This window comes from Micromesistius poutassou, assembly GCF_964030765.1.
Source record: "Micromesistius poutassou genome assembly, chromosome: 22".
In the NCBI taxonomy this organism is placed as follows: domain Eukaryota; kingdom Metazoa; phylum Chordata; class Actinopteri; order Gadiformes; family Gadidae; genus Micromesistius; species Micromesistius poutassou.
Window position 1 is genome coordinate 5,049,913 of NC_140292.1, and position 27,207 is coordinate 5,077,119.

At 42.6% G+C, this 27,207-nt stretch overlaps 2 protein-coding genes across 2 annotated transcripts in view; both read left to right on the top strand.

The window, feature by feature from the left end:
* The window catches only part of megf10 (multiple EGF-like-domains 10), a 32,018-nt gene extending 17,390 nt beyond the window's left edge, over window positions 1–14,628 (top strand). Inside the window, exons 10-25 of the mRNA XM_084486923.1 lie at window positions 2,026–2,200; window positions 2,505–2,625; window positions 3,040–3,203; window positions 4,242–4,344; window positions 5,846–5,992; window positions 6,827–6,961; window positions 7,544–7,672; window positions 8,074–8,202; window positions 8,596–8,724; window positions 9,037–9,165; window positions 10,027–10,254; window positions 10,393–10,517; window positions 10,753–10,876; window positions 11,005–11,049; window positions 11,256–11,459; window positions 11,805–14,628. Coding sequence (XP_084343049.1) covers window positions 2,026–2,200; window positions 2,505–2,625; window positions 3,040–3,203; window positions 4,242–4,344; window positions 5,846–5,992; window positions 6,827–6,961; window positions 7,544–7,672; window positions 8,074–8,202; window positions 8,596–8,724; window positions 9,037–9,165; window positions 10,027–10,254; window positions 10,393–10,517; window positions 10,753–10,876; window positions 11,005–11,049; window positions 11,256–11,459; window positions 11,805–11,977 — 2,260 coding nt within the window. The 3' untranslated portion in view covers window positions 11,978–14,628. The remainder of the gene's footprint in view (window positions 1–2,025; window positions 2,201–2,504; window positions 2,626–3,039; window positions 3,204–4,241; window positions 4,345–5,845; window positions 5,993–6,826; window positions 6,962–7,543; window positions 7,673–8,073; window positions 8,203–8,595; window positions 8,725–9,036; window positions 9,166–10,026; window positions 10,255–10,392; window positions 10,518–10,752; window positions 10,877–11,004; window positions 11,050–11,255; window positions 11,460–11,804) is intronic.
* A 910-nt stretch (window positions 14,629–15,538) lies between these two features.
* prrc1 (proline-rich coiled-coil 1) lies at window positions 15,539–25,792 on the top strand. Its single transcript, XM_084486176.1, has 9 exons — window positions 15,539–15,665; window positions 16,174–16,288; window positions 17,654–18,028; window positions 18,808–18,953; window positions 19,845–19,947; window positions 20,564–20,727; window positions 22,234–22,337; window positions 22,871–22,973; window positions 23,548–25,792. Exons 2-9 carry the CDS (start codon window positions 16,192–16,194, stop codon window positions 23,755–23,757), a joined length of 1,302 nt encoding a protein of 433 aa, XP_084342302.1. The 5' UTR covers window positions 15,539–15,665; window positions 16,174–16,191; the 3' UTR covers window positions 23,758–25,792.
* Window positions 25,793–27,207: the final 1,415 nt, after the last annotated feature.

Sequence of the window (27,207 nt, forward strand, 5' to 3'; positions counted from 1 at the left end):
AGGGTGAGGGTTAGGGTTAGGGTGAGGGTTAGGGTGAGGGTTAGGGTTAGGGTGAGGGTTAGGGTTAGGGTGAGGGTTAGGGTGAGGGTGAGGGTTAGGGTGAGGGTGAGGGTTAGGGTGAGGGTTAGGGTGAGGGTGAGGGTTAGGGTGAGGGTTAGGGTTAGGGTTAGGGTGAGGGTTAGGGTGAGGGTGAGGGTGAGGGTTAGGGTGAGGGTGAGGGTTAGGGTGAGGGTTAGGGTGAGGGTGAGGGTTAGGGTGAGGGTTAGGGTTAGCAAAGCACATGGAAAGCAAAACAGAGCAGGCTATGTTTTTTCCGCTCAATTTTGATAGGACTGTAAGTCTATTGTGGACGCATTTTGGAAATTCATAAATAATATTTCACGTCTGCCAGGGCACGGCCACCACTGTGGGTTTAAAACACATCAGCAGACTGCCGTCTTGGTGGAGGATGGCCGATGATGGGCTGACCGCAGTGAACTAGAACAGATACTAGATTGATTTGATTTTTTTTTTTTCCTCATGGGTTCAAAGGGTTCAAACGGAGCAGTGTCTCCAAACGGTTAGGAGCGGCCTATTCTTTATTATAACTCATTATGATTAAAATGACAAACAGCTTTCAAAGAATGTTTCAAAGTTATTTAAAAAAGGTCTTGAAGCCTATTAAAATTTCCACCAAGAGACCATCATACTATTATAACAGGTCTTCTCTAACACATGTTTAGTTGATGACACATATTTGTGGATTATGTTTTTTTTTGTCTATATTTCCTTACATTATCTAGCATGAGGCTAGAGTAAATGCCCCGTACATAATAACTTCTAAGGATGAAATAGCCATAACAATGCATAAGTAATAGTTCCTAATGATGCATGTCTTTGGCTGTGTTGCTGGGAGCTACATTTTAACCAATAGGTTTTGGCTACTGCTTAAGTGTCAAATTCGGAAAACAGTAGCCACTTTATCAACTATAATATATATATACATTCTGAGTCATATTCAGTACAAACCACACATATTGATTACACAGATTTGAATTAGTAATTATACCAAAAAATCCCCCCAAAATGTTACACTCTATATTTGAATAAAATGCTTCCTTTGATTTGACTTTGAGTGCAAGATCAACCATTACTGTAGATTTGGTTTGATGAAAGCTTAATAAAAACAAAATCCTAGGTTGGAAGATTGGACACAACGATTGTCCTTTGAGAAAGAGAGTTGAGTGTGTACCAGTAGCAGACCAGCAGAGGTCTGCTACATGTGACAAGGTTGCATGTGTTACGGTTATGGGCGCAAACAACTGCAGCACTGCTTCTCAATGGGCCCGCTGTTGTCAGGTGGCCCCAGCTGTCACTCAGACTCCATGTGCCTTCTGTCGGCACATGGAGAAAACTGTTGGAACACACGCTTGACCTCACCACCAACCCCAGCATCAGCCCCACGAGAACACTCACCAGAGTAGTGACCAGAGTGACGCATTTTTTAAGTTTTTTTATTGAATAATCACCCTCGATGAAGACCTTGATAAAGACTAAAGGCTTGAATGTACGAATTAACAGTATATTTAAGTCATTTACATGTAAATAAACTGTGTAAATAAAATAAAAATGTAAATAAAAATAAAAAAAATAATTAGAAATTGCATTCTAAGTAGAAGGACAAATGCTCGCTTCATCTTCTTAAACACTAACCCTAGCTATCCCTTCTCTACAAATACATTTCCCGGAATTTATACAATACAATACACAATACAATACAGAAAAATGAATGCCACAGTTGTTTATTAATTTCCACGCAAGATAAAGTTAACTGGGAAATTGATCGTTACTGGGAAAGTTACGATTTCAAACAGATAACCGGAATTCCCCAATTTTAGTTCACAAACCCATAGAGATAGATTTTTTGTACTGAACTGCAAGATGGATTTGTAGCCGTTTGCGACGAGCCACAAGTCTGTTGTTGTTGTAACTGCCGCTGACATGCTATTAAAAGCTAACACTACTTCCCCCGCGCTCTGTCCTCAGCTGCCACCCCATGTCCGGGGAGTGTAAGTGTAAGCCCGGCTGGTCGGGTCTGTACTGCAACGAGACCTGCACCCCGGGCTTCTACGGGGTGTCCTGCCAGCAGGTGTGCCAGTGTCAGAACGGCGCAGACTGCCAGAGTGTGACGGGAAAGTGTATCTGTGCCCCAGGGTTCAAGGTATGTAAACAAACCTAGCATTTTGTATGACTGCTGTTGTTGTAAATGTATTTATGTTTTTTGCAACGACTTTAACGATGCTACCACTCAAATTGTGTATATGGATGTATTTTCTGTGTGTATTGTATTTTTTACCCTTACTAAAAAACTAAATACTACTGTACTGTACTTTCTGCTGTGACATGTGGATTAACGGATTAATATGCTTGGAATTTTCAATTAATTATTTTCACAGTTGGCTGGATTCTTTTTTTGCAATGAATGGAGATGCCTTTCTAATAATTTCACCCTTGATTTCTTCCAGGGACCCAACTGTTCCATCTCTTGCTCCTTGGGAACGCATGGAGTGAACTGCTCCTCCAAATGTAACTGCAAGAACGGGGGCCAGTGTTCAACGGTGGATGGAGCCTGCTCCTGTAAAGCCGGTGTGTAGAAACAGTCTTCAGTCATTGGAGCAGGGGCATGTCCAAGGAGGGGCCTGGGGTGGCCACGCCCACATCAAATGTGATTTGGCCTACCACAAATGTGATTTGACTACTTAATCTACTTAAACTTGTCAAAAACGTGTCAAAAACACCATAATCACTTGTTAAACATTTAAACATTGTACAAATACAACATCAGTTTGTTCATTTTGTGAAAGTACAATATGTATTTATTTATAGTATGTATTTATTAATAATAATAAATACATACTTCCCCCCTATTTCATTAAGTACGGACGCATACCACTAGTTTGGTGGTTATACTAAATCCACCTTGTTGAGAGACCAACCCATGGCTGAATTCCAATACACTCTGATCATCTTTTTAACACTTCTCCAACCTCCTACTCCCAGGTTGGTATGGAGTGGACTGTTCCATCAGCTGTCCCAGCGGCACCTGGGGGATCGGCTGCAACCTCACCTGCAAATGCGGAAGCGGAGGCGCCTGCAACGCTTTGGACGGACGCTGCACCTGTTCCCCAGGCTGGAGAGGAGAGAAGTGTGACCTCTACTGCCAGGTGAGGGCCAAGGCCTGCTGCCCACTATGAACCATGAGATCATCACATGTCATGTTCTGTCGGTTTCTTGAGCTCGAAATGTACAGTTCTACGTACAGAACGGCCCCCACGTAGAGACATGATGTGGGTCTTCACGGAGCGGCCTGCGTTTATACTTCTACGTCAGGATAAAGTGTCCTTAAGGGGGTGGTGCCGTGTCTGACCTCGAATGTATATGAACTGTGAGCAACGCCGGGAATTGGGGATTGCCTTCACATTTCCCTGAAATGTGATTTTACTGCGTATAATTAAAAAAAACGTTATGTTACTCAATCTAAATTTTGTGTCGGCCACTTAATTTGAATCGATATTCTTTCTTCCAGCTTTCCCAGGAAAGCATTTGATGGGCGAGAGCGATAGAGAGAGATAGAGAGAGATAGAGAACGGGAGAGCAAGAGAGCAAGAGAGAGCTAGAGGGCGAGAGAGGGTGAGAGAGCAAGAGAGCGAGAGAGAGCTAGAGGGCAAGAGAGCAAGAGCTCAAGAGAGAGAAAGTTGACAGAGGGTGAGAACGCAAGAGGGTGAGAGAGCGAGAGAGTGAGAGAGCGAGAGAGCAAAAGCCCTGAACAGCAAAAAAGCCTCCCCCCCTTTAAATAAAAAATAAAAAGTTTAGAGGTCAGCAAGAATGCACTTAAAACGACTTGGTAAATGATAAATGGACTGCATTTATATAGAGCTTTTATCCAAAGCGCTTTACAATATTGCCTGACATTCACCCATTCATGCACACATTCAATGACGGCAGAGGCAACCATGCAAGACGACAGCCAGCTCGTCGGGAGCAGTTTAGGATTCGGTACCTTGCTCAGGGACACCTCGACACTCTACGCTAGGAGGAGCCGGGGATCGAACTAGCAACCTTGCGGTTACCAGCACAACCCGCTCTACCTCCTGAGCTACTGGCGCCACAACTTGATAGTGGGGCAAGGACTGGTCCCAGCAGGAGGGTTTGGTTTCCCTTCCACCAAACACATGAATGACCTGCTTTCTGACCTCCTTTAGGACGGCACCTATGGCATGCAGTGCAAGGAGCGCTGCGACTGCAGCCACGCAGACGGCTGTCACCCCTCCACCGGCCACTGCCGCTGCCTGGCAGGCTGGACAGGTCAGTGTGGGGGGCGGAGCGGGGGGATGTTTTCGTTGTCATTCACAGTACAGGCGCTTCATGCGTTCCCAGAGATTAATTCAATTTTCAATTTTATTGGTATAGCCCTTAATCACCGTGACAGTCTCAAAGGGGCTTAACAGGCCAAATATTTATGACACCCCCCTGACCCAAGCCCCCAAGAGGGCAAGAAAAAAATCCCTTAATCAGCAAGGAAGAAATCTTTGAGGAGGAATGCCGAGTGGGGGATCCCTCCTCCAGGGATGGTCAGGAGTGCAATGGGTGCCGTAGTTGACATACATACAGTAGGTGCGAGGTATACCTACATGTCTGTCGACCTAAGATTCCCTCAGACCTCTGTTCACATAAGATAGTACTTTGATAGTACTTTGATAGTATATTGATAGTACTAGTACTATCAATATTTATATATATAATAGCATGTCTTCTTTGTGTTCTTTGTTTATATATCATCATAAATAATACACTTAATTGAATGATTGAATTGACTTGAAGTTCAACCCCCCCCCTGGCCAATTGACGATCCTGCCCCATTGGTGATCACTTCCTCTTAAACCTGTACACTTTATGCAAACAAGGTTTCCCTTTCACCGTACCCCTTGCCCTTCTTTTGGCTCTCATTGCCCTCTCTCCCTCCTTGGTGCCAGTCTCTAATTGTAGACGGCAGTGGGTTTTAGTTCCAGAGCTCCCAGGACTTAAAATGTCTCAGCGTTTTTTTTTACTCAAAGATTAAGCAGTTTTTCAACAGCATTCCGACATCGCCTAGCAACCTCTTGCTCAGCACGGGGCTTTGTACTTGCTTCGTTTGGCCTGTTGTTGTGCATACTTTTGCCCCTCAAACAGAGGAATGCACCAGAAGGGAGAAAGGGTTGGGTACAAATATGCAGATATTTTTCACCCGAGAATCAAAGGAGGTGGTGCACTCATTGAGTCTGAGGTTCTTTAGAAAAATAACAACAAAAACATGACCGACAATGTTTCATTAAACTAACAGCAAGCTGGGGAAATACCTTTATCGAGCCATCCATTTTATTCATCCAGATTTTTTTGATGAATGAACTAATGCAAGAACTGGATGTCTTTAACATTTATATCTTTGTGTTAACTTCAGTTTTCGAAACTGGTCTTAAGAGTCTGGTAATCAGTAATGTACTTATACTTAATGTACTTAATTATTATTTTCCGGGATGGATAATGTCATTGACCTAGCTGGATACTTCTTGATCAAAATAAATGTTGCGATAATGTATCTAAATGATCATGCGACAACCAAATGTAAACATTACAGACAGTTAAGGTACGCAACGACGTTATTAAAATGATACATTATCGACCATAACACTGTTAATGTAATACATTAATCACACTTAATGTAGGATGTATGTACATCAAGTGCAACATCATAGCCATTATCTACAGTACCAGTACGACAGAGTGTGTGCTACCCTGCATAAATGTACATTCCCACATGTTTTGCCAGGTGTTCACTGTGACAGCGTGTGTGCTGAGGGCCGGTGGGGCCCTAACTGCTCCCTCCTGTGTAACTGTAAAAACGGGGCCTCCTGCTCACCGGACGAGGGGACCTGTGAATGTGCCCCAGGATTCAGAGGAACTACCTGCCAGAGGAGTAAGTCATATAAAACAGAATCAACATGCAGAAATACATACATACCCAACACAGTCTCACTCCAAGAACGTCAAATACCGATTTGTGGCAAGGGCACTTTAGCGTCAGTCACTGACGGGAAAGGTATCCTTCCGCGTCGTCTGCAGACGGAGAGGGGATTCAATTCACTACAATGTAATGCCATCCCCGGCGATGTTTGACGTTCAGATCGGGTGCTCCAGCAGCCCATTATTTGACGTTCTCGGAGTGAGACTGTGTTGGCATATTCCCTAGGTAGGATTTAAGTGCCATGATTTGAGTGTAGTTTGTTAGAAATGCCGTAGCCCTCCTTCCGCTACTAGTGAGTGAAATGCTCAGTGTGAATATCTGTTCTGGGTGACTGCATGCGTGTTTCTGTACGAGGCGATTTAGATTTTAAACAGATTTCTGACCCATCAGGGGATCTGATTGGTTTGGGGAATCCATCTTGCCTTTCATTCACACGCGTGGGAATGCAACACTTCTCAATGGGGGAGAAACATAGGGATGGAGGGAGCAGAGAGGGACAGGCTGTTTTTTGGGGTTCTAAATCATGCTTTCTTTACATTACATTACATTACATTAATGTTTATTAAGCTGATGCTTTTGTCCAAAGCAACTTACAATAAGTGCATTTAACCAAAGTACATACCATTCATAAAATAAGCAAACTGCTTCAAATGCTGCATTTTGGAAACAAGAGGCGGAGAAGGTGTTTTCATCTTGCTATTTGTTTTTGGTCATAACTAGTAACGAGTAGTAGCATGATAGTATTATAGTAGCATTATTCTCCTCTCTCTCCCCCTCTGCCCTCAGTCTGTTCCCCGGGTTACTACGGCCACCGCTGCAGCCAGGCCTGTCCCCAGTGTGTCCATAGCAACGGGCCGTGTCATCACGTGGCCGGCCTCTGTGACTGTCTGCCCGGCTTCAAAGGAGCGCTGTGTAACGAAGGTGCGCCGACGTCAGCCCGCATCACTTCCTGTGTTTCATTCAGCCGGCGCTGAAGGACACATCGTGTCTTTGAGCTGTACAATGTAGTTCACTGGGCTGCACTACATTGTGCTCACAGTGCTCTGCTATACTACACTGTTTCCACAATGCTACAATATACTACACTATACTCCACAATGCAACACTACACTTCGTCACACTATACTTCACAATGCTACACCATACTGAACAACGCAATGCTATACTACACTACACTCCACAATGCTATACCACAGTATAGTCCACCATGCTCTGCTGTACTACACTATACTCCACAATACTACACTACACTACACTACACGATGCTACACTTCACTACACTAAACAATGCTGTGCTACACTACACTACACTACACAATGCTACACTACAGTACAATATAACCAATCATCTATTATATGATTATCTATATATCTATCTATGTATTACGATGCTATACTACACCACTCATTGCTCCCTCATTGTAGAGTGTAGCGCTAACCGACAGTTAGCGTGCCCCTTCAGATGGAGCCCAGTATGTAACGGACCGTCTCTCCCCTCCCCAGTGTGTCCCAGCGGCCGATATGGGAAGAGGTGTGCGTGGGGCTGTGGCTGCACCAACAACGGCACGTGTAACCCCATCGACGGCTCGTGCCAGTGCTACCCCGGCTGGATCGGCAGCGACTGCTCCCAGCGTGAGTCACCCATCCCCGTGATCCCCGTTCAGACGGAGAGGGGATACGGTTCAGCGCTGTGTTCATCCTGTGACGCCTTCGTTCACACTGCACACGTCCGTCGATGGCTCTCATTGCGTTGTGGGTCTGTTCGTTCTGTCGCCTTCGTTGCCTGCGTCAAAAAGTTGAGAAATGTTCAACTTCCCAAGCAGCGACGGATCCGTCGGGCAATCAGATCGCGTCCCCCATGCGTCAGACACGCCCTCCGTCGTCCGTCGAGTGTGAACACGGCGAGGGGAATTCAGGCTTCATCTCAAACCTGTGCTATCATTGTAAGAATTGAGAGAGATCTGTCTCAACACCTTTCCTCTATGTGTGTGTTTGTGTGCGTGTGCGTGCGTGTGTGTGTGTGTGTCTCCCAGCTTGTCCACCAGGCCAGTGGGGGCCCAACTGTATCCATACATGCAACTGTCACAACGGGGCCTACTGTAGCGCGTACGACGGGGAATGCAAGTGTACTCCAGGCTGGACAGGCCTGTACTGCACACAACGTGAGTTACACACACACACACACACACAATCACACACACATACACACACACACACACAATCACACATAAACACGCATGTACACACACATACATCAATACACGTGCATAAACTCATACATACATGCACACACTAACAAACATTTTTTATAAAAAAATAAGCACATGCACTCAAATACACACACACACACACTCGTGAATTGAAACGGAACTAAATTCAACTTAACTAAACCTTGTTTGAAACTATTTTAAGTTATAATACATTCAATACATTTTTTCTAAATGACAGAAAAAGTGACATTATTGGGTAAAATGAGTATGTTTGAATATCTGTTGATGCTTTCGGTGAACGACATTGTAACACAACATGCTTTGTCCTGTATTGTTTCCTCTCAGGCTGTCCGTTGGGTTTCTACGGCAAAGATTGTTCTCAGGTGTGCCTGTGTAAGAACGGAGCCGACTGCGACCACATCCGGGGACAGTGCACCTGCCGCACGGGCTTCATGGGACACCACTGTGAACAGAGTCAGTGCTGCGCTCCTTCCTCATCATACCAATACAGCCCTCAAGCCCACAGCACACACAGCGCCACCTGTCGGGTCATACTTGTAGTGCGACTTAAAATAAAAATAAATACAATTCTATTGTTCCAACCGAGAATATAGAATAAGGTCCTATAGAATAAGGTCTATTCAATCCTAAATCATAATTTTGGAGACGTCCCGACACACACGTGTCCTTTGGGCTAAACACATTAATTTGCACGTGACCTCCAAATATCTTGAGGAAGGGTCTTCTTTCACGTGATTTATGGTAATAATCTTTCTCTGTCTTCAGAATGCCCCCCGGGCTCGTACGGCTACGGCTGTCGCCAGGTGTGTGACTGTCTCCACAATTCCACCTGTGATCACATGACGGGAACGTGCTACTGTAACCCCGGCTGGAGGGGGGCCAGGTGTGACCAAGGTGGGCTTAAGTCGATCTGTATTCACACACATTGAGCCCAGTTTATAGTCGCCCGCCATGCAGAGCTTGTGGGGTGCAGTGAAGTGACGGCAATTGCATTTAAAGGTGACATTTTATACCACTTGGTGTGAGCGTGATTAGCCATTACAGGGGTAAAAATCTGCCTCTTCTGACAAGTGGGCGTGTCCACCTAGATCCGCCTAGGTACTTAGGTACCTAGTGTCGAGTGTTTCAACCTATAATGGGTTTTTATAGCATGAGGGCTGTGGGAGAACCTTCAGTCGCACTAGGTGGGAAGACCTCTCCTGACGTCTAGGAGGGGGGTACCCTATACTGGTTTCTCTTTGGCCCTGGGGCTTAACCTGTGCCGGCCCGCTTTGTACATGTTAGAGATCCTCGGCTAAGCTCGGTGGAGGAAGACTCCGGTCTATGTGGCCAGAGTCGTGCACACAACACTAGGTATGACGGATAGTTGAGCAACGTTTGCTACAGTCCACTGGGGAGGCTGGTAGACTGATCTATCCAGCACACATCTAGGTGGGCACGCCCACTTGTGACGTCAGAAGAGATTTTCAAAAGGGCTTGTAATGGCTAATCACACTCACACCTGGTGGTATAATATGTCACCTTTAAAGTTGCCCGTTTCATGTATCGCTGCAACAGCCATAATATCCTAAGGGACTGGGCCTGAACAACACATCCTCAGCCGCCAAATGCCACAAGATTACATTGTTTCTTTACGATGTTCTGTAATGTATAAATGTGTACACTGGTGACTCCATGACTGAGGAAGGTTTACATTGTTAAAGGATGATCATTTTTGTATTTGCAAAATACTTAGTCGTTCTCTGTCTTCACCAGCCGGCCTGGTCGTCGTGGGCAACCTGAACAGCCTGACCAGCGCAGCCATGCCCGTGGATACATACCAGATCGGAGCCATCGCCGGGATCATCGTCTTGGTGCTGTTGGTGATCTTCCTCCTGCTCCTCTTCGTCATCTACAGAAAGAAGCTGAAGGGCAAAGAGTCCAGCATGCCGGCGGTCACCTACACACCGGCCCTCCCCATTTCAGCCGATTACGTCATGGCTGGTAGGTTCACCCATAACACGTCTTGACCTTTAACCAACGAAAATTTAAAAAAACATCCTACCACCAACCATTTTGTGAGAGGTTTCTCATAATCCAAATCATTCAAATATCGTCTCTCATACTTTTTTGGAATCTCAGACGCTCAGCACGCAGCAACTCGTGACGGACATCCCAGCAACTACTTCTCCAACCCCAGCTACCATACGCTCACTCAGTGTACCTTCCCCTCAAACAGCAGCCACCTTCCTCCTCCCTACGCAAAGGTAGGCTGCCTTAGTCACTGAAGGACAGACAGTGCTAACTGTCGTTCAAGTACAATCGCAAAGGCATTCATGGAGATGTTTTATAATGTTGACGGCACTGAAAAGGAAATGGTGACAGCTGCAAGGAATTTTTATTTTTTTACTCTTTTTAAATTATTTAAAAACACAAAGTGACGCAGTCGGATGGCATGGTTTATGCAAATGTGGCAATTCTGCTTTGTGGTGTACATTTCAGGCTGAGAATAGCCAGCTGTTTGTGACCTTGAAGGGTGGGGAACACAGAAAGAGGTCTCCTTTAGCGGAACACACAGGCACACTGCCCGCCGACTGGAAGCAGAGGGACTGCTTTAATGAGCTGGGTAAGAGGGAGTACACGTGATGTGATGTGTTCAGGTTCACACGCACCATACCCGACACAATACTATGTGCATTCAACTCCTTGACATCTTCAGCTACTTATTGACCGTTTCCCTTTTTCTATTTACAGGAGCCTATGGAATTGACCGAAGATATGTCGGGAAATCCTTACGAGGTATTAAATAATAATAATAATGACAATAACTTTGATAATAATAATGCTAATGCTAATTGATACTATTATAAATAATGATAACATTAATAATGACAGAAACAATAACAATAGTTGCTGTAAATACATCATCGGCTTAAGCCGTAGTACAACACATTCTGCGTCGTTGACTGTTGAGCCCCTAACCGGTGTTTCCATGGCGGACTCAGATCTGGTGAAGGGGACGGAGTACCACGCCAGCTCCTGCTCGCTCAACAGCTCGGAGAACCCCTACGCCACCATCAAGGACCCCCCGCTGCTGAGCCCCAAGAACAGCGAGTGCGGCTACGTGGAGATGAAGTCCCCGGCCAGGCGCGACTCGCCGTACGCTGAGATCAACTCCGGCCCCTCCAACAGGAACGTTTACGAAGTCGGTGAGTCACCCGAGCGGAGGTGATGTTTAACGGCTGAACAGAGGTTGTTCATCGTGGCGTCACTCACGTCGCAACGGCCGCCGCCATTTTGGAAGCATAGCCGATAGTTATTGTTGTTGGTTATAATTTGTCATTGTTCAGAAGTTCATCTATAGGGATATTTATAAAATATGTGGAGTTTACATTTATTTGTAGAAATGAGTATACATGTTTATGCATACGTATTCTCTGTATCATTTTGTTTCCATTCTTGTGTTCAATTTTCAAATCTCTTTTTCATTTCTTTCATTTCCCGACCGTGATGAAAAAAGCCTTGTCTTACGTATATCTTCTGTTTGTGTGCAGAGCCCGGTGTAAGCACGCTGTATTCCACGGAGAACAGCAACGGCCATGTTGTATTTGGTCAGGACCCGTACGATTTACCCAAAAACAGCCACATTCCCTGTCACTACGACCTCCTGCCCGCCAGAGAGGTGGAAAGCCCTAACCCTCCCCCAAAGGAGCGGGACAGCAAATGATATCACAGAAAGTATGAATGTGTGGTACTGAAGCTTCCCCCAGCAAATGGTCCACTTTGCAGCAATACCCTTGCCTCGTTCATTACAGCATTGGTGTGTGTGTGTGTGTGTGTGTGTGTGTGTGTGTGTGTGTGTGTGTGTGTGTGTGTGTGTGTATGTCTACGATTATGACTTTTGGTTTGAAATGGATGTACCATATGAATGTTGAATGAGTCAAGTTTGAATGTGCTGCTAATATAATATAATTAAGAGGCAAAAATGAAATTGAAAAGAATGGACAGTATGCACAACATATGTAACCAGTTTTTACCAGTATTAAGATAGATACAGCTTATATACAAATTTTGGAGCAATTTCTTTGGTTATAATGGACACACATTCAATTATTTCAGTATTTGATTAATATTATAGTGAAGCAGCAGTGTGTAAAAAAAGGGGAATTTAGCGGAATAGACTCGGCAAAAATGGAATTTAATATTCATAAGTATGTTGAGTGTATAATCCAATGAAAATAAGAATTGTTGTATTTTCATTAAGGTAACGAAAATATCACAATTACGGCTTAGACTGAGCCCTTACATCTACATCCTACACACTTCACCTTTAACCAAATGTAGCACTAGAAATTGTATTTTAGGAATAATTTTTGAGTAAAATCTTCCATCTTTCAAAACTCAAAGAATGATATTTATGCCCGTTGTTAGACTTAAATATGCCATATGCATTTAAGTTTCAGAACTTCTTTGTAGTTAAAAACATAAAATATATAACAGCAGTTAAAAAGTATGTGCCTTAATGATTCAATATTGTATTACATTGTAGCCAATATGGTTGCCGGTTAACTTACCGTCTAGACACTTTTAAAGACGCTAGATTAGGCCTTCTTCATAATAATTTATGTTTTTAAATGAGACAAGCCATAGTATGTTTTTCTTGTGCGTTCTAGTCCCTTAATGCTATGTACAAATACAGCACTAAAGCAAACCCCACACAATAGTGTAGAAAATAGTAAGGAAGGCATTTTTGTTAATAATAAAACGCCAAATATTAGTGCAAATCACTTTGCATCCCTGTAAAGTGGACACAGTTGCCCTTAATGATTATATTGTATTTTTAAATAAATGTTGACTTTATCCATAGGTTTTGAATATGTGACAAATGAAGGCGATAATACCACATGCATTTTTTCTTTTTTTATTATGCTTTACAGACAGTAATACATTTATTGACAAATATTTAAAACAAGCATTTAAAGTGTGCTTGCTGACGCTGGTTAAAAAGTCACTAATTTTGATTGCACTGCCATTTCAACATATCTGATAAATGTATGCTTAAGCTGGACTTTGGCACTCTGTAAAATAGAAGTAGGACAATTGAAAATTCCTTCAAATGTTTTACATGCATACTCTTTGTAGTTTATGTGTGATTATGTTATATGAATTCTATATGTATTTCAAAACATTTTCAACGGCCTAGAATAGCAAGTAGCATAATTAGACAGCCCCATTTTGTGTTAATTAAGGTGTTAAATGTAAATAATGTATATAGGCCCTTCCAAATATTGGAATGGATTTTGACATTAATGTAAAAAATGTGAACATCATGCAGTGTCTTATGTTAACTGGTGACATAAACAAATGTGTGGCTGTTGTACCGTTTGAGGAAAAGCAAGCCTATGGCCTTGTTAACAGTGACAGATGTATATACAGTACAACAGATGAAATGTGCAAATCTGCCTTTTCATAGTTGCCTATAATTAGGTGGAAACATTTTACAGTAGTTAGAACAGTACCCCTCCCCATCATTCTGGTTGTGAGTACGATACTTCTTGCCTACTGTATTAGGTCACAACCATCAAATTCTCTTCTGATCCACTGGAACATGGTTCTGCTCTGTTTCTGAAAACAAATGGTTCATGAGCTGAGTTGTAAATAGTAGACAAACATACAGAACTGCTGAAGGTTCTCAAACTTGTTAGCTTTATCTGCCTTGAAAATGAATGGGATGGGATGAGTGGGTGTGCACTTAGATGTTGTTTGTCTGCTCTCTCTGGTCTGAAGACTAAACAGCATATACAATATCAATGCACGTCAGCAAGCCTTGTGCATAGGGGCTCCTCAGTCGGCTGAGAGTTGGGAGTAGGCCGGAGAGGTCTAATAGAGATGTAATGAGCTACACCTGTGTATTTAGGGTATAAGTGTATATTTGTACATCAGTTGAACAGCATGACCAATGCTATACAACACTGCAAAGTGCACTGCCAATATGTAGTGAGTATGCAGGCTGCGACATCACCACAGTCCATTCCAATTAACGTTTCATTTTGACCTAATAGTAAATCTCTCAAATGACATCTGTGTACAACCAGCTGAAATGGGAATTACTGTTTTTGTTCATATTGCGGGAATAGTATGTTGGTATGTATATACGTATGTTTATAAAACAAAGAAGTTGTTCATAAGGCGCAATAACACCACTTTGCCTCTCTATTCAATTGGAATTTAAGATACTTTAAGATACTTGTTTTGTATCTGATGTTTTACTCTGATCTTACTTACGTAAGAGGGATTGCATATGGATTACATATCACATTACTAGCAATAAGGATAAATGTATAATGATATAGCCACTACCACCACTTCTTTTATCTATTATGTATTTTGCTTATTTTGTATTTTGTTTGTGTCAATGCTTTCGAATAAAATTTCATAAACTGACAAAGGAAACTGTGTGTTTGTTTGTTTGTTTGTTCTTAGTTGATATTGAATTCTAAACATATTATGTAGGCTACACAATTTAGCATTTTCTGCTTCTTTAAAAGACTCACCGCCATTATGATAAACAGGCACACATATATAGAAGACCTCTTTAGAATTTAGGAGTCAATTACTAATCTGGATGCTTTTACTTAGCTTTTACAGAATTGGTACCTTACAGGGACTACCAGGGTCCGTGTACGAAGTATAATTCATTTACAGTTCACGTTGTATAATGAAACAGGCCAGTTTAGGGGGTATTGCCAAAAAAAACGCACGACTTTTACTTCTAAGGCGAGCTTTACTTTGAAGGCGAGCTGTCTCTGTTTCCGGCTCTCGACTTCCTTGTTCAAATATCATTGTACAACTTGGATAATGGAACAAGCTGACGCTTTGGCGCGCTGAATTGCATTGCACGTCTCGGACAATGAAATTAGGCAATACCCAGGCACCTAACCAGTTTGAGTGAGCGTTCGGTCGAGTTGGGGTCATTGCATTAAATCCAAAAGACAAATGGTGCATGTATACACAGTTTCACGCATATTGCACTTTCCTGAATGAATGGCCTGTTTAAGCGTTCAAATTCAAGCGCTGATTATAGCGCCACCTATGGGCAATTCTGGCTCATCCTTGCGTCCTATACTGGTTTTACAAGTTCTACAAGCCTCCCAATTTATCCAACTTTTTAACATGTAGTTTTGGAGATATGTCCGATTTTTTTTATAATAATAATTGTAATGCAGAACCCGTCATTATAAGTAGAACGATATGTATTATTATTATAAATGATAACGTTTTCATTGTAGCCCCAGACTGTTGCTAGGCGATAGGTGAAGCAACTGGCCGCACTCAAATGACGACAGCGGGGCAGACGTGGCAACACACCACGTCATCAAAGCACGCCTACTGGTTGTTTCTCTCTGAACGAACAGGTGAGAGCTTCTTGGTTTTCATTCTGTAGTATTTACACATATGAACACTGAGCAATCCTCATTCTTCATCAGCTATTAGATTGTACGTTGAACCGTAGTGTGTTAACATAATTGATTACTTTCAACGCAATGTTATACGACGTTATATGTCGTTAACATAGGCTCATCGTAATTATGAACCCCGGTATCTTACATCTAAGTTTTTATCTGATTGTTTATAGATGAATTGTCTTGTTTTATATGGCCTCAGCACATATACAAAGAGCAGATACAACTAGTTGATTAACGACCTTACATAACAACAGGCATGGTGTTTCTGATGAAAGATAAGAATTGGTAGTTAATCGTCGACTGAACCTCTACTAGTGTAACAGTTATAGGTTCAAATCTCCAAACCACGCAGGACCTGTGCAAAGCGGCAATTTTAAACGGTGAACATCTATATCATTCTATTATATGAAATATTTAAGTGCTCCTATGATCATCATTTGATGTTTTGTTCCTGAAGACATAGGAGGGGACTAAAATGATGGAAGAGAGTGGTATAGAGACTACTCCGCCAGCCAGCCCGATGCCCTCCCTGAGCATGGCATCTCCAGTCAATCTCCCTCCACCAACTATCGGTAGGTGACTCCTTCACTCTCTACTCCAGCGGGGGAGTTGTTTTCTTATCCAAATCTCACATTTGGTTTTCCAACATTGTTTCTGAGATAGAATCAGTCAAATTCACAATCTTCTGTGCAAATAACCTAACAACATGGTTGGACAGTATAGCATAGTCTTAGATCTTGGCATACTGCTGTAACATTGCATGTTTCAGCTTTTTTGCTCTATTGTTCAGCCTTCTGGTGTACAATTTCAGACATTTTCATTAGAAAAGTCACAGTCAAATCAGTACATTCAATGCATTTTCAGCACTGCTGCTTAGTTTCAGAAGATTTGTTACTGATATAACATGACTCATGAACATGATATAACAGTTTTATCCAAAGTGACGTGATCCAAAGTTGGAGTGAATTCTGTTCTAGATCAATGAGCTGGTATGGTGGGCATTGATCAAACCCAGTACCTTTTTTGTTTTGCGGGGAGAGGGAGCCACAAGTGTCCTCCTATCTATATAGGACATAGATAGGAGTATTCCTATCTATGTCATATATAGTATGTATTCCCCAGTAATACAGAAAATGTTTCTGTATTACTGTTTTTAAATTGAACTAAAATGTTCTGTTTTAACTCAATTTGTGGTATTGTATGTCATCCGTTACATTTCAGATGTAGGCTTATTTCACATAAGTAATATAATTGGGAAAGGGATAGTGTTGTTTGAGCTGTTCAAGCCAGTGAGCTGCTCCAGCCAGGGAGGCGGCTACTTATTTGAGCCAGAATGGGAAAGATGACTAAGCTTCTTGACTCTCCCTGAAGGAACATTTACACAGTGGGACACTTGTATGTAGCTTCCTCTTCCTTAGGCTAACTTTGTGTATGAAGCGTGGATAGACTTCTGTCGTCCAGGTGCTTGGCCAACAGCTGCTGTCCGACTGGTTTGTTGCTACATACTAAGCCAAGTTTTTGAAATTATACTAGTTAGCAGCAAGTGACTCAGTTCAGGAAATCTATGAACAGGATAGAATACACTCAGGCAGCTTGTACTCAGCTGGTCCTGTAAAGGGGGGGTGGTGTCTAAGTGCAGTTCAGCTTGCCCCGTACTGATACATACATGGTGTATTTTGGTCTTCCATAGTAAATTAATATCCAACCTACTGGATACTTTTATCATCTGGAGTGATGTTTCTGGCATCTTTTAGATTGTGTGTTTTCTGATAAATTGGTTTTATACCGTAAAAGTAATGGGAGAAATATGAATAAAATGTATCATACCTGCTACACACAATCTAACAATGTGTTATCCCGAAGTATCTGCTGTACAATGTCCCTGTATCACTGAGCCGGTGTGTTTTTGTCTCTTGCCGGTCACATGACCCCCTTAGCCCCGCCCGGCTCCTCCCCCGCCCCAGGCATCCCGCCTTACACATCGGCCACCTTCAGCAGCCCCCTGGGCTCCATGTCCTCCTCCGGCTACGCCTCCTCACCCACGTCTGCCGGCTACGCCTCCTCACCCATGTCTGCTGCCTCCCAGTCCTTCAGTGGCCCCTTCACTCCTCTCTCTCCGCCCTCCGTCCCGTCCCTGGGTCCTCCGAGCGGCCCGCCGCCCTCCTCCGGCGCCGTCCTGTCGGCCCCCCCGGTCGGCCCGCCCACGTCGACCTTCTCCATGAGCGCGGGGTATGACATCACGCGGGGCCATGGCGGGCGCACGCCCCAGACCCCGCTGATGCCCACTTTCTCGAGTCCGTCACCCATGCCAGGTGAGATGAAGATTGTTTTTTTTGTGTTTCAGTTGATCTACCCCCACCTGCTTGAGTGTATATTTATTTTGTATCTATTGGAAATAGTATGATCGTACAACACTAAAATACAGCACCATAGCTGTCAATGCATGAATACTACGATTTCGGGCATTCAATTAAATGATCCTATTTGAAACAGGAGTGAGGAATCATTTATTCTTACCTGCCCATTGTTATTCTTACCTGCAATGAGGGCCTTCCGGATTTAGCTACTGTCTTAAATGCAACATATTCAGCAGGTGTAGGATGTTTCAACAGACAGTTGTTTCACATCTTGCATGGCGTTACCGAGGCCACTAGATGGCATTGTTCATTCTTTAGTGTATGTAAAGATAACAACTCTAAATTAAAAATTTGTGACAGCTACTTTGAAGCATGTGGCACTCCATTATACAAAGCTAATATTTGTACCATTTGTCATTAGTCAAAACTGAAACTTTAATTAGTTGATATTGTGGGTGGGTCCGTGGGTCGTCTAGATTAATGGTATTATGAAGATTAGAGGGAAGGGGGGAAAGCTTTGGAGATATGTCTAGGTATTGTGTAATAAAAGCAAGATGGCTTTGTTGGGGTATTCAATGTAATCAGTGTGAAATGGTTGTTTTATTAGAGAAGTGATTATGTTAAAGAAAGTGTGAGAAGGGACTTCAAGGACGTTTTCAGTAACTTTCTTTCTTTTGAGATTATTTATTTATCTATAATAAAATTATGTACCCAATATTGCCCCATTCTTATAGGAGTGGTTTCCAACCCAATGATGCAGCAGCCGCTGATGTCTGGAGGCATCGATGCAGGCTCGCCAATCACCTTCCCCGAGGAGCCCGAAGACCCCAGGGTCACCGTGGATACGGGCGCAGGCGGCGGCATCTGGGGTTTCTTCAAGGTACTGCAAGTTACCAGCGCTCACACATCAATGAGTCCTGAATGCCGTTTGACATTTTTCAGTACCACTAAACTTCTAATACCACTACACTGGGTTCCGTTCCAGAACAAAATGAATGATTTCACCGGTATCTTACTTTTGAGTGTTACAAAAAATAGGCAAGTAAAGCATTATGTTGCAAGAAAGAAAAAGAAACACAAATCACTGACAGGTGGGTTCACTAGAGATTGTAGATTCTTTCTTCTGTAATAGTGAGTAAGACATATGCTTATGTCTTGGGAGTATCCTGGCAGGTTTTTCAGTGTTTTCCCATTTAACTTTTTTTTCTCAGTTAAAGATCCGACTTGAGGGCGGTCTCCATGTAAATATTAGGCCACGGTTACTGTATTTACATAAGGTAGTGTTCTTGCACTGCATTCTTTGGTTTCCATAGTAGTCGCTTGTTTTAAAGATGATGTAGGTACGATAAGGGAGATGTAAAGAAAGAGGGCAGAAGAAAGCAAGATTTTGAAACAATACGACAAACGTTTCTTGCTAAGTTTCGCCGTCATTCAGAAGTGTTGTATTTCAAGCACCTGTGATTGACTAGCAAGATCAATTATCCAATCAGCCAATCGGGGAAGAGATGCACTTGAATCAGAAAATACCTGGGAGACATTTAAAATTATAAATGCGCTCATCAACTCAAAACAGAGTGCATTTCACAGCAAATTTTACCCATTAATTAATAAGATATATATCAGAACGTGCTGGTAATGTATGGCCAAGATGACCACCTCTATGGTGGGATTCTGAGCCACAAACAACAACTTGAATCTTAGTTATATGTTATGTTTGAGTAATGATCTAGTTATTAGTCATGTTCTTACCCCTATGTATTTATGTTTCCAGGGTGTAGCCGGTAACCCTATGGTGAAGCAGGTACTTGACAGGACTAAACACTCGGTTGAGTCCATGATCACTACTCTAGATCCTGGCATGGCGCCATACATCAGTAAGTTCACCTTCCTTGACATCCTTCTTGATGCAGACAGTACACAGCCAGGCCCAGGACCATGTATTAATCATTATATATATCATACTAACTAATATGACATTTTCCTCAAAGGTCTGATGAAACACAACATTTTGTGCTGTGAAGTACTTCATGTAAAGTTCTTAATGGGGGCAGGTCAGGGCTTGCAGTGCCAGGCACGGGGGGTTGATTCAATCATGCTGGAGCAGGATACTGAAACTTTACCTGCTGCTCAATGACATGACATCTGATTTCACTCTGGATTTGCTTGGGATAAAAGCGACCTGGTGAACAGGTCACAATTCATATTTTCGAATACACCTTGAACTACGTCAATGCATTTTTCATGTCATAGAGCCAGGTTAAGTGCACGCACGTATACAAACATGAGGATAAACTTATCACTCAAGCAATGCATATTATCTTTAAAACATCTGTCAATTTGCTCGGATGACTGATGGGAAATGCAAACATTGTACACATGCCCTCTGGCCTGTCACAGGTTCCAATGCCATCCATCCATTGTGTTTCGGGTGCCAAGTGTGTCGGAGCGAAGTTGACAGCCAGCTCTAAATGCGTGCGTCTCTGGTTTCAGGGTCTGGCGGGGATGTGGACATCGTGGTGACCTCGGACAAGGAGGTGAAGGTGGAGGCGGTCCGGGACGCCTTCCAGGAGGTGTTTGGGATGGCTATGGTCACGGGGGAGCCAGGACAGTCCAACATCGCCCCCCAGCCAGTGGGCTATGCGGCTGGCGTAAAGGTCAGGTTGGGTGCTTTATACTTTTAATCACCCCCCCCCCTTTGTTCAGGCTTGTAGAGATGGGGAACATAGTGTTGTACAGTGTTTTGAGTCCTTATCATGGAAATGAAAAGTAGTGGCTGGTCCGACTGCTGATTTCTGTCATGGAACTCCAATGCAAGATGTGAATGTACTCCAGAAAAAATGTTGCAATGAAAATATCTTTAAAAATGCAAGCAATTCGAAATTTCAATGTTTCAAATGTGGATGTTTTTAAAAATTCTACTACTTGATTCCAACTGTCGATAGTGTTTTGGCAGTACATTTTTGGTCATATTGGTCATATTGGTCTTATTGGTCTTATTTCTGGTCCCACCACGGACGGCTTCTCTCACTTGGGTTTTGTCTATCTGCATGACACTGCTTTGTCGATGCCTGAATATAATCTCAGGAAATGTCTGAAGCTGCTTAGCGGAATTCATGGTTCAGTATGGAAAGTGAAGCTAAGCTTTTCTGAACCTCCGCACTGAAGCAGCAGACCATTGCAAAGCTGAGCTTCTTTGGTTTTTCAGAGTTCTTATCTGTGTGAAACCGAAGATGCAACTTTGAAGAAGTACCCGAAGTGGTGGTGAGGCGTGTTTTGACTACAAAGAGATCCTGATAAAAAGCAGAGCTTGTGATACAAAGTCTCCCGGTCTCACAGGCATAAATACGTCTGTTACATAAACACAACATTGACCATATCCCATCATCTCTAATCTTTAATATATTTTGTTTTACTTTTGGACATTCTTGGAAATGCTTTGAATACACAGGATATTAAACCCGAGAGAGGCTACACACCACAATCTTCCCCAGTGTCTGTCCCGACATACTGTATCTCTTGGGTGTCTATCTTTCAAAAAAAAAATGAAAGACAGAATCACGTTTGATAATATAATAAATGTAGTGATATAAAGTTTACTTTTTAGCAAAAAGTAGCGACAGGGGGAAAGATTTAGTGAATGGCTGAGGCATCCATTGGTTTGTTTTCTTCTGAATTTGAGGTGTTGGCCCTCACTCACTTAACACTCACTCAACACTCACTCACTCACTCACTCACACACTCAACACTCGCTCACTCACTCACCACTCACTCACTCACTCACTCACTCACTCACTCACTCACTCATCACACACTCAACACTCACTCACTCACTCACACACTCAACACTCACTCACTCACCACTCACTCACTCACTCACTCACTCACTCACTCACTCATCACACACTCAACACTCACTCACTCACACACTCAACACTCACTCACTCACTCACTCAACACTCGCTCACTCACACACTCAACACTCGCTCACTCACACACTCAACACTCGCTCACTCACACACTCAACACTCACTCACTCACTCAACACTCGCTCACTCACACACTCAACACTCGCTCACTCACACACTCAACACTCGCTCACTCACACACTCAACACTCACTCACTCACACACTCAACACTCACTCCCTCTCCCTCCCTCCAGGGGGCCCAGGAGCGCATCGACAGCCTGCGACGGACGGGGGTCATCCATGAGAAGCAGCCGGTGGTGTCTGTGGAGAACTTCATCGCTGAACTCTTCCCAGACAAGTACGATCACATAGGCCTGTGTTAACCCCCTGAGGGCAAACACTGCTGGTACTGCAGCCAGTGGACTTGATATACATGGAAAGTGCAATAAAAATACAATTAGATAAACACTGTATGCAGGTACGGTTGGCTACTGGGGTCGGGTGAGTAACAGAATAAAGAATAGGATCAAATAGACCATACATTTGCAATATTGCACTTTGACTATGTATACACAGCTTTTTTGTGCGTTTTTAAACATAGTGTATTTCAATAATTCATTTCCGAGAGAAGGGTTGAGCTTCTGGGACACTTGTAGTACAATGCCACAGTGTGTTTGGGTGTGTGGAGCTCCGTCTAGGCAGCGGTCGACTTTGATGACATTGTCAGAGAGAGGGTTAAGCTTCTTGTACAAAAACGCCACGGTGTGCATCGCAACTCTGATTGTAATGCTCCTACACAACGATATAACTAGCTTAAAAACAAGCGTTACAAATTGAGAGATGAGAAAGTATCATGAATTGACAACTGTTTATTTGCAACACATTCATCAGATGGTTCGACATCGGTTGTTTGATCCTGGAAGATCCCGGTCTCGGGGTGCGCTTGGAGATGTTCACCCAGGCCACCCCTCTTGCCCTGGACTACGTTCAGCAGGTAATAACCGTGGGCTCATATCAGGACACATGGATCATAATGGCACAGAGCTTCCTGCTTTTAGTTTACGCCATTTTGTGTGTGTGTGTGTGTGCGCGCACGCCTTATCAAATGCAAAGCATATATGGATTTGCATTCAACATGTAAATAAAGTCAAATGATTGTATGTTTAGGTCACGTTATCTTGTCATATTAACCTTAAATGTCATCATTACAACCTAATGTTATCAGCAACAACAAAATGTAATGTTAAAAAAATTCACAACAGAAGAAATTGAGACACAAGTGAGGAGAAGGGGGTGATCGGGCTTCTGCAGTCATTGGCCCCAAACTGTGGAACGAACTCCCTCTTCATGTCAGGCTAGCCCCTTCAGTGCCCATCTTCAAAACTAATTTATATTCTCTTGCGATAACTCCATATAAGTTGTATTAATGTCTAGTGTATCCCTTTTTGTGATTTCTCTTATTTGTTAGTTTTATAACTAGATAGTTGAATTGTACAGCACTTTTGTCCACTGTTGATCCACTTGAACTTGAACATCTACAACATCTTCTCATCTCTGAACTGTCCCAGGCCCAGTCGCTGACCCCGCCCGACTACAGCCTGCGCTGGTCGGGCCTGCTGGTGACGGTGGGCGAGGTGCTGGAGCGCAACATGCCCAACGTCAGCCACACGGACTGGCACCTGGCCGTCACAGGTATGTCCCGGAGACAGATGATCCAGAGCGCGGCCCGGGCGCTGGCCGGCATGTATAAACAGAAGCTGCCCGGCGGCGCACACTGAGCCCCACCACGGGGGGGGGAGGGGTTTTGGACAGTTACCATTTATTGCCCAGTTTCTCTGTGTCCTTATGATGCAAAGCCATATGCACATTTATTCGGTTGTGATCGTTTCCATGGATTTGACGTGTCGACAAAGTCAACATAATTACAAATGAATGCCAAAATATTGGTGTGTTTTTTTTTTTTGTTTTTTTTGGTGATCAACTTGTTATTCTGGAATCTTTTTTTTTTGTATAACTTCTTTTTCATTGTTCAACCAAACATCTCTTTGGTTGTGTGTTTGTTCATTTTTGTCCCACTTTTCTATGTACTGTCCCCCGCAGTCCTATCCCCTGTCAATAAATGCCTTATGTTTTCCCCAATTGTTGAAACATTTCATGGGAGCTTTTATAGTGTTTTACCGTTCCCGCCCGCCACGGTTATGTGTAGTACTATGAAATGATAAGCCCCACCCCCATCCCCTCAGGACCACTCAGGTCGATGTTGTGGACAGTAACCATGGCGGCGCTTAAGCAAACGTTGTCGTTTCAGACCCATGATGTTCCCCTTATCGAGGTGTTTGACCGTGTGAATCAAAAGACTGATTTGGCTTCTAAATGCATTTATACATTGATAGGTTACATGAACATAAATAAAAGGCAGTGCATCTAATGGGAATGGAGTTAAGATTTAGTTGTACTCAATGTTGTCAATGGAACTTAGTCTTAACTGATCTTAAGAATTACTGGGTAAGTTTTCTTGAACTAATGATTATAACTCAATTGTGGGAATCCAATTGGTTACTGATTACAATTGCTGCCATGTAGTTTGCATTCAGTAGCTGTCTCCTGATTGATTTCTAAGTTGCCAATTAGCGCAAATCTTTTACTGATAAGATGTGTTACCGTAACCTGATAAGACTGCATTTGTTGCGCTGTTGATTAACGATGTTGGCTATTGAAGAAGCGTTCTTGACGGTAATAAATGTGTGTAATAGATTTGGAAATGGAAAGGATTTAAAGTCGCATTGTGTAAGATTGAGCCCCTCCCAGTTATTACGCGGGAGACTTTCAGAATTTAAAAAACTGATTAACAGTGCTCACTCAATTCTAACTAGCTAGCATGGCTGGTTGGGTTGAGTGAGTGGAAGGGGTTATGAGAGTGGGAGGGGTTATGGGGGTGTTGATGGTAAGATTCTTGTAAACAAAGAAGGGTAAGGGCTGGCTATCATTTTTTATTTGTAGAATATATAGATTATATGATGTGACTTTATTGATAACAATCCATCGGCATACACTACAGATATGTCCAGGTAATTTTAGGCTGCGAGCCAGTTGAAATGTTACACATTGCGACTTTTAAGTTTCATTATTTCTGGCCAGTAAATTGTGGTAGTGTTTATGCATATATTAAGGGTCCTAAGAGAGCATAAGACCATAAATAAAAATAAATAAATCATTAATTACTTTTTTAAAATTATTATTTACAAATCTTTTGAAGATATTTATTAATCAAACAATCAATCAATCAATAATCCACCCTTTTTGAACGGGAGCTCTTCAGCTGAACCTTACTGCCAAAACCAGGTCCCAGATGAAAATGTATTTTGGTAGGAGCAAATTCTACACATTTTAGGAATTCCCTGTTTTTAAATTACTGAGATATCGCTTATATTTTCAAATGCATTAAAAGAAAATCAGGTCAATGTTTTGGAAGAAAAACTGATTCTCATGAAGATTGTCTGTTGCCTTTTTAAAAAAAGAATAAAGTTTTAATGCCACTGAAATGCTTTATAGATTTCTAGCCATTTCTTTAACAATGCTTAGCAGAATATTGATGCGTGATGATCAAAGTTGCCACTTCCAGATCAACAAATTTCAAATTCATGAACATATGGTAAAAAGTGCTATTACTAATTGAGTCATGTCAGGTCCTCTACAAGCGGTCCCCAACCACCGGGCCAGGCCACGGGACATTCCTAAACGGGCCATAGGCTACGACATGAGTAAATAAAAACCTGTACAATGTGTACTGACATATTGTGTTGTGCTTGTTTACACTTCTATGTAGCTTAAAGTTTAGTTCAATAAATTCATGTTCATAGTTGTTCATTTTTCACTTGTTCAAGTTCACTTTCTTTTTTAAGAGTTTGTTACCTTCACTGTTCATAAATAACTGGAACTAGTTATTTTAAATAAATGCATGCACAACACTATATGGAAATATCAACAAATACCCCCCCGCCTGCCGGTCCGTGAAAAATAGTTGGGAATCAAACCGGTCCTTGGTGCTGAAAAAGTTGGGGACCCCTAATGCTTCCATCATCAGCCCCCAGTACATTATACACCTATACACATCTTCACCTTTTTCCAGGGCGTTCTCTGAAATGGGAAGCTTGAAATATGCGATACAGACCTTTTTTTCGTTATTGCTTCGACGAGACGACCACAAGCTCTTAAGGCATCAAGACACTACAATGAAAACAAGGATGTGCTTGGCCAAGCCGAAGAGGACATGGATTTGCATGGCACAGTCAAAATTGACTGTTTTGTTCTCAATAGATCAGGATAGATCAGTCCTCCTGCTTACCCAGTGAACAGCAGCAACTTGTAGGCTTATCTATCCATCATACATCTAGGTGGACCCTCCCACTTGTGACGTCACTAAAAACATTTAAAACATATGGCCCTTTGAACATATGGTTTCAGTAATAATTGATTGCCTGGAAAGCTTTGCAGCATAGAACAGCAGAGTTTAGATACAGAGGATTGCAATGGGTTTTTTGTCCTTTATTTGAGCTGGACATGGTGTACATTTATATTGCATTAACATTTACATTATTTGAAATATACTTGCCAGTAAAATACATCTCTACACCTTTGGATCAAAAAGGCCTACTGTAAGTACATCAAATCCAATCCACTAGAGGGAGATTGACACCATTAAATAATCAGGCAGAAATAATGTTCCCTTTAAACACTTTTTTTTACCTGCATGGATGATCTATGCCCTAATCTAGCCTACCTTTTGGTAGGTACCTTTTTGTGCCAAAGATTATGATGGTGAAATGGTGATTTGATGGTCATGACACAAAGGAACACTATGGGAATACGCCCTGCCATAAACACCAGAACACAGAGCTCTTCATCACCATCAATATTTATGTCTTAATGTTTACTGTAATTCCCTGTTTGACTCATTCTCTCATGCTTCAACAGCAAGTTAAATGTTAGTCCGTCTTGCCTTTGTGTGCGATCACAACAAACACCAGTAGCTGATCGTATGCCCTACAAGTTTCCATTCTGGTGGTTGGTTTTTACTTTTCTACTGCTGTTCTACTAGCCTTCTATTAAATTAATGTGGTTTTGGGTAGTAGATTTGTGCACATATCTATAAAAAGATTAATTTCTTCCTGGTTATGTAGAACCATACAATATGTGTATCGTAAACCAATATGTTTTTTTTAACCTTT

Coding starts and splice junctions, on each gene's coding strand:
- prrc1 (XM_084486176.1), top strand. CDS start 16,192: ATGATGGAAGAGAGTGGTATAGAGACTACTCCGCCAGCCAGCCCGATG. Junction 18,029..18,807: donor GAGTCCGTCACCCATGCCAG/GTGAGATGAAGA, acceptor CCATTCTTATAG/GAGTGGTTTCCAACCCAATG. Junction 19,948..20,563: donor TGGCATGGCGCCATACATCA/GTAAGTTCACCT, acceptor CTCTGGTTTCAG/GGTCTGGCGGGGATGTGGAC.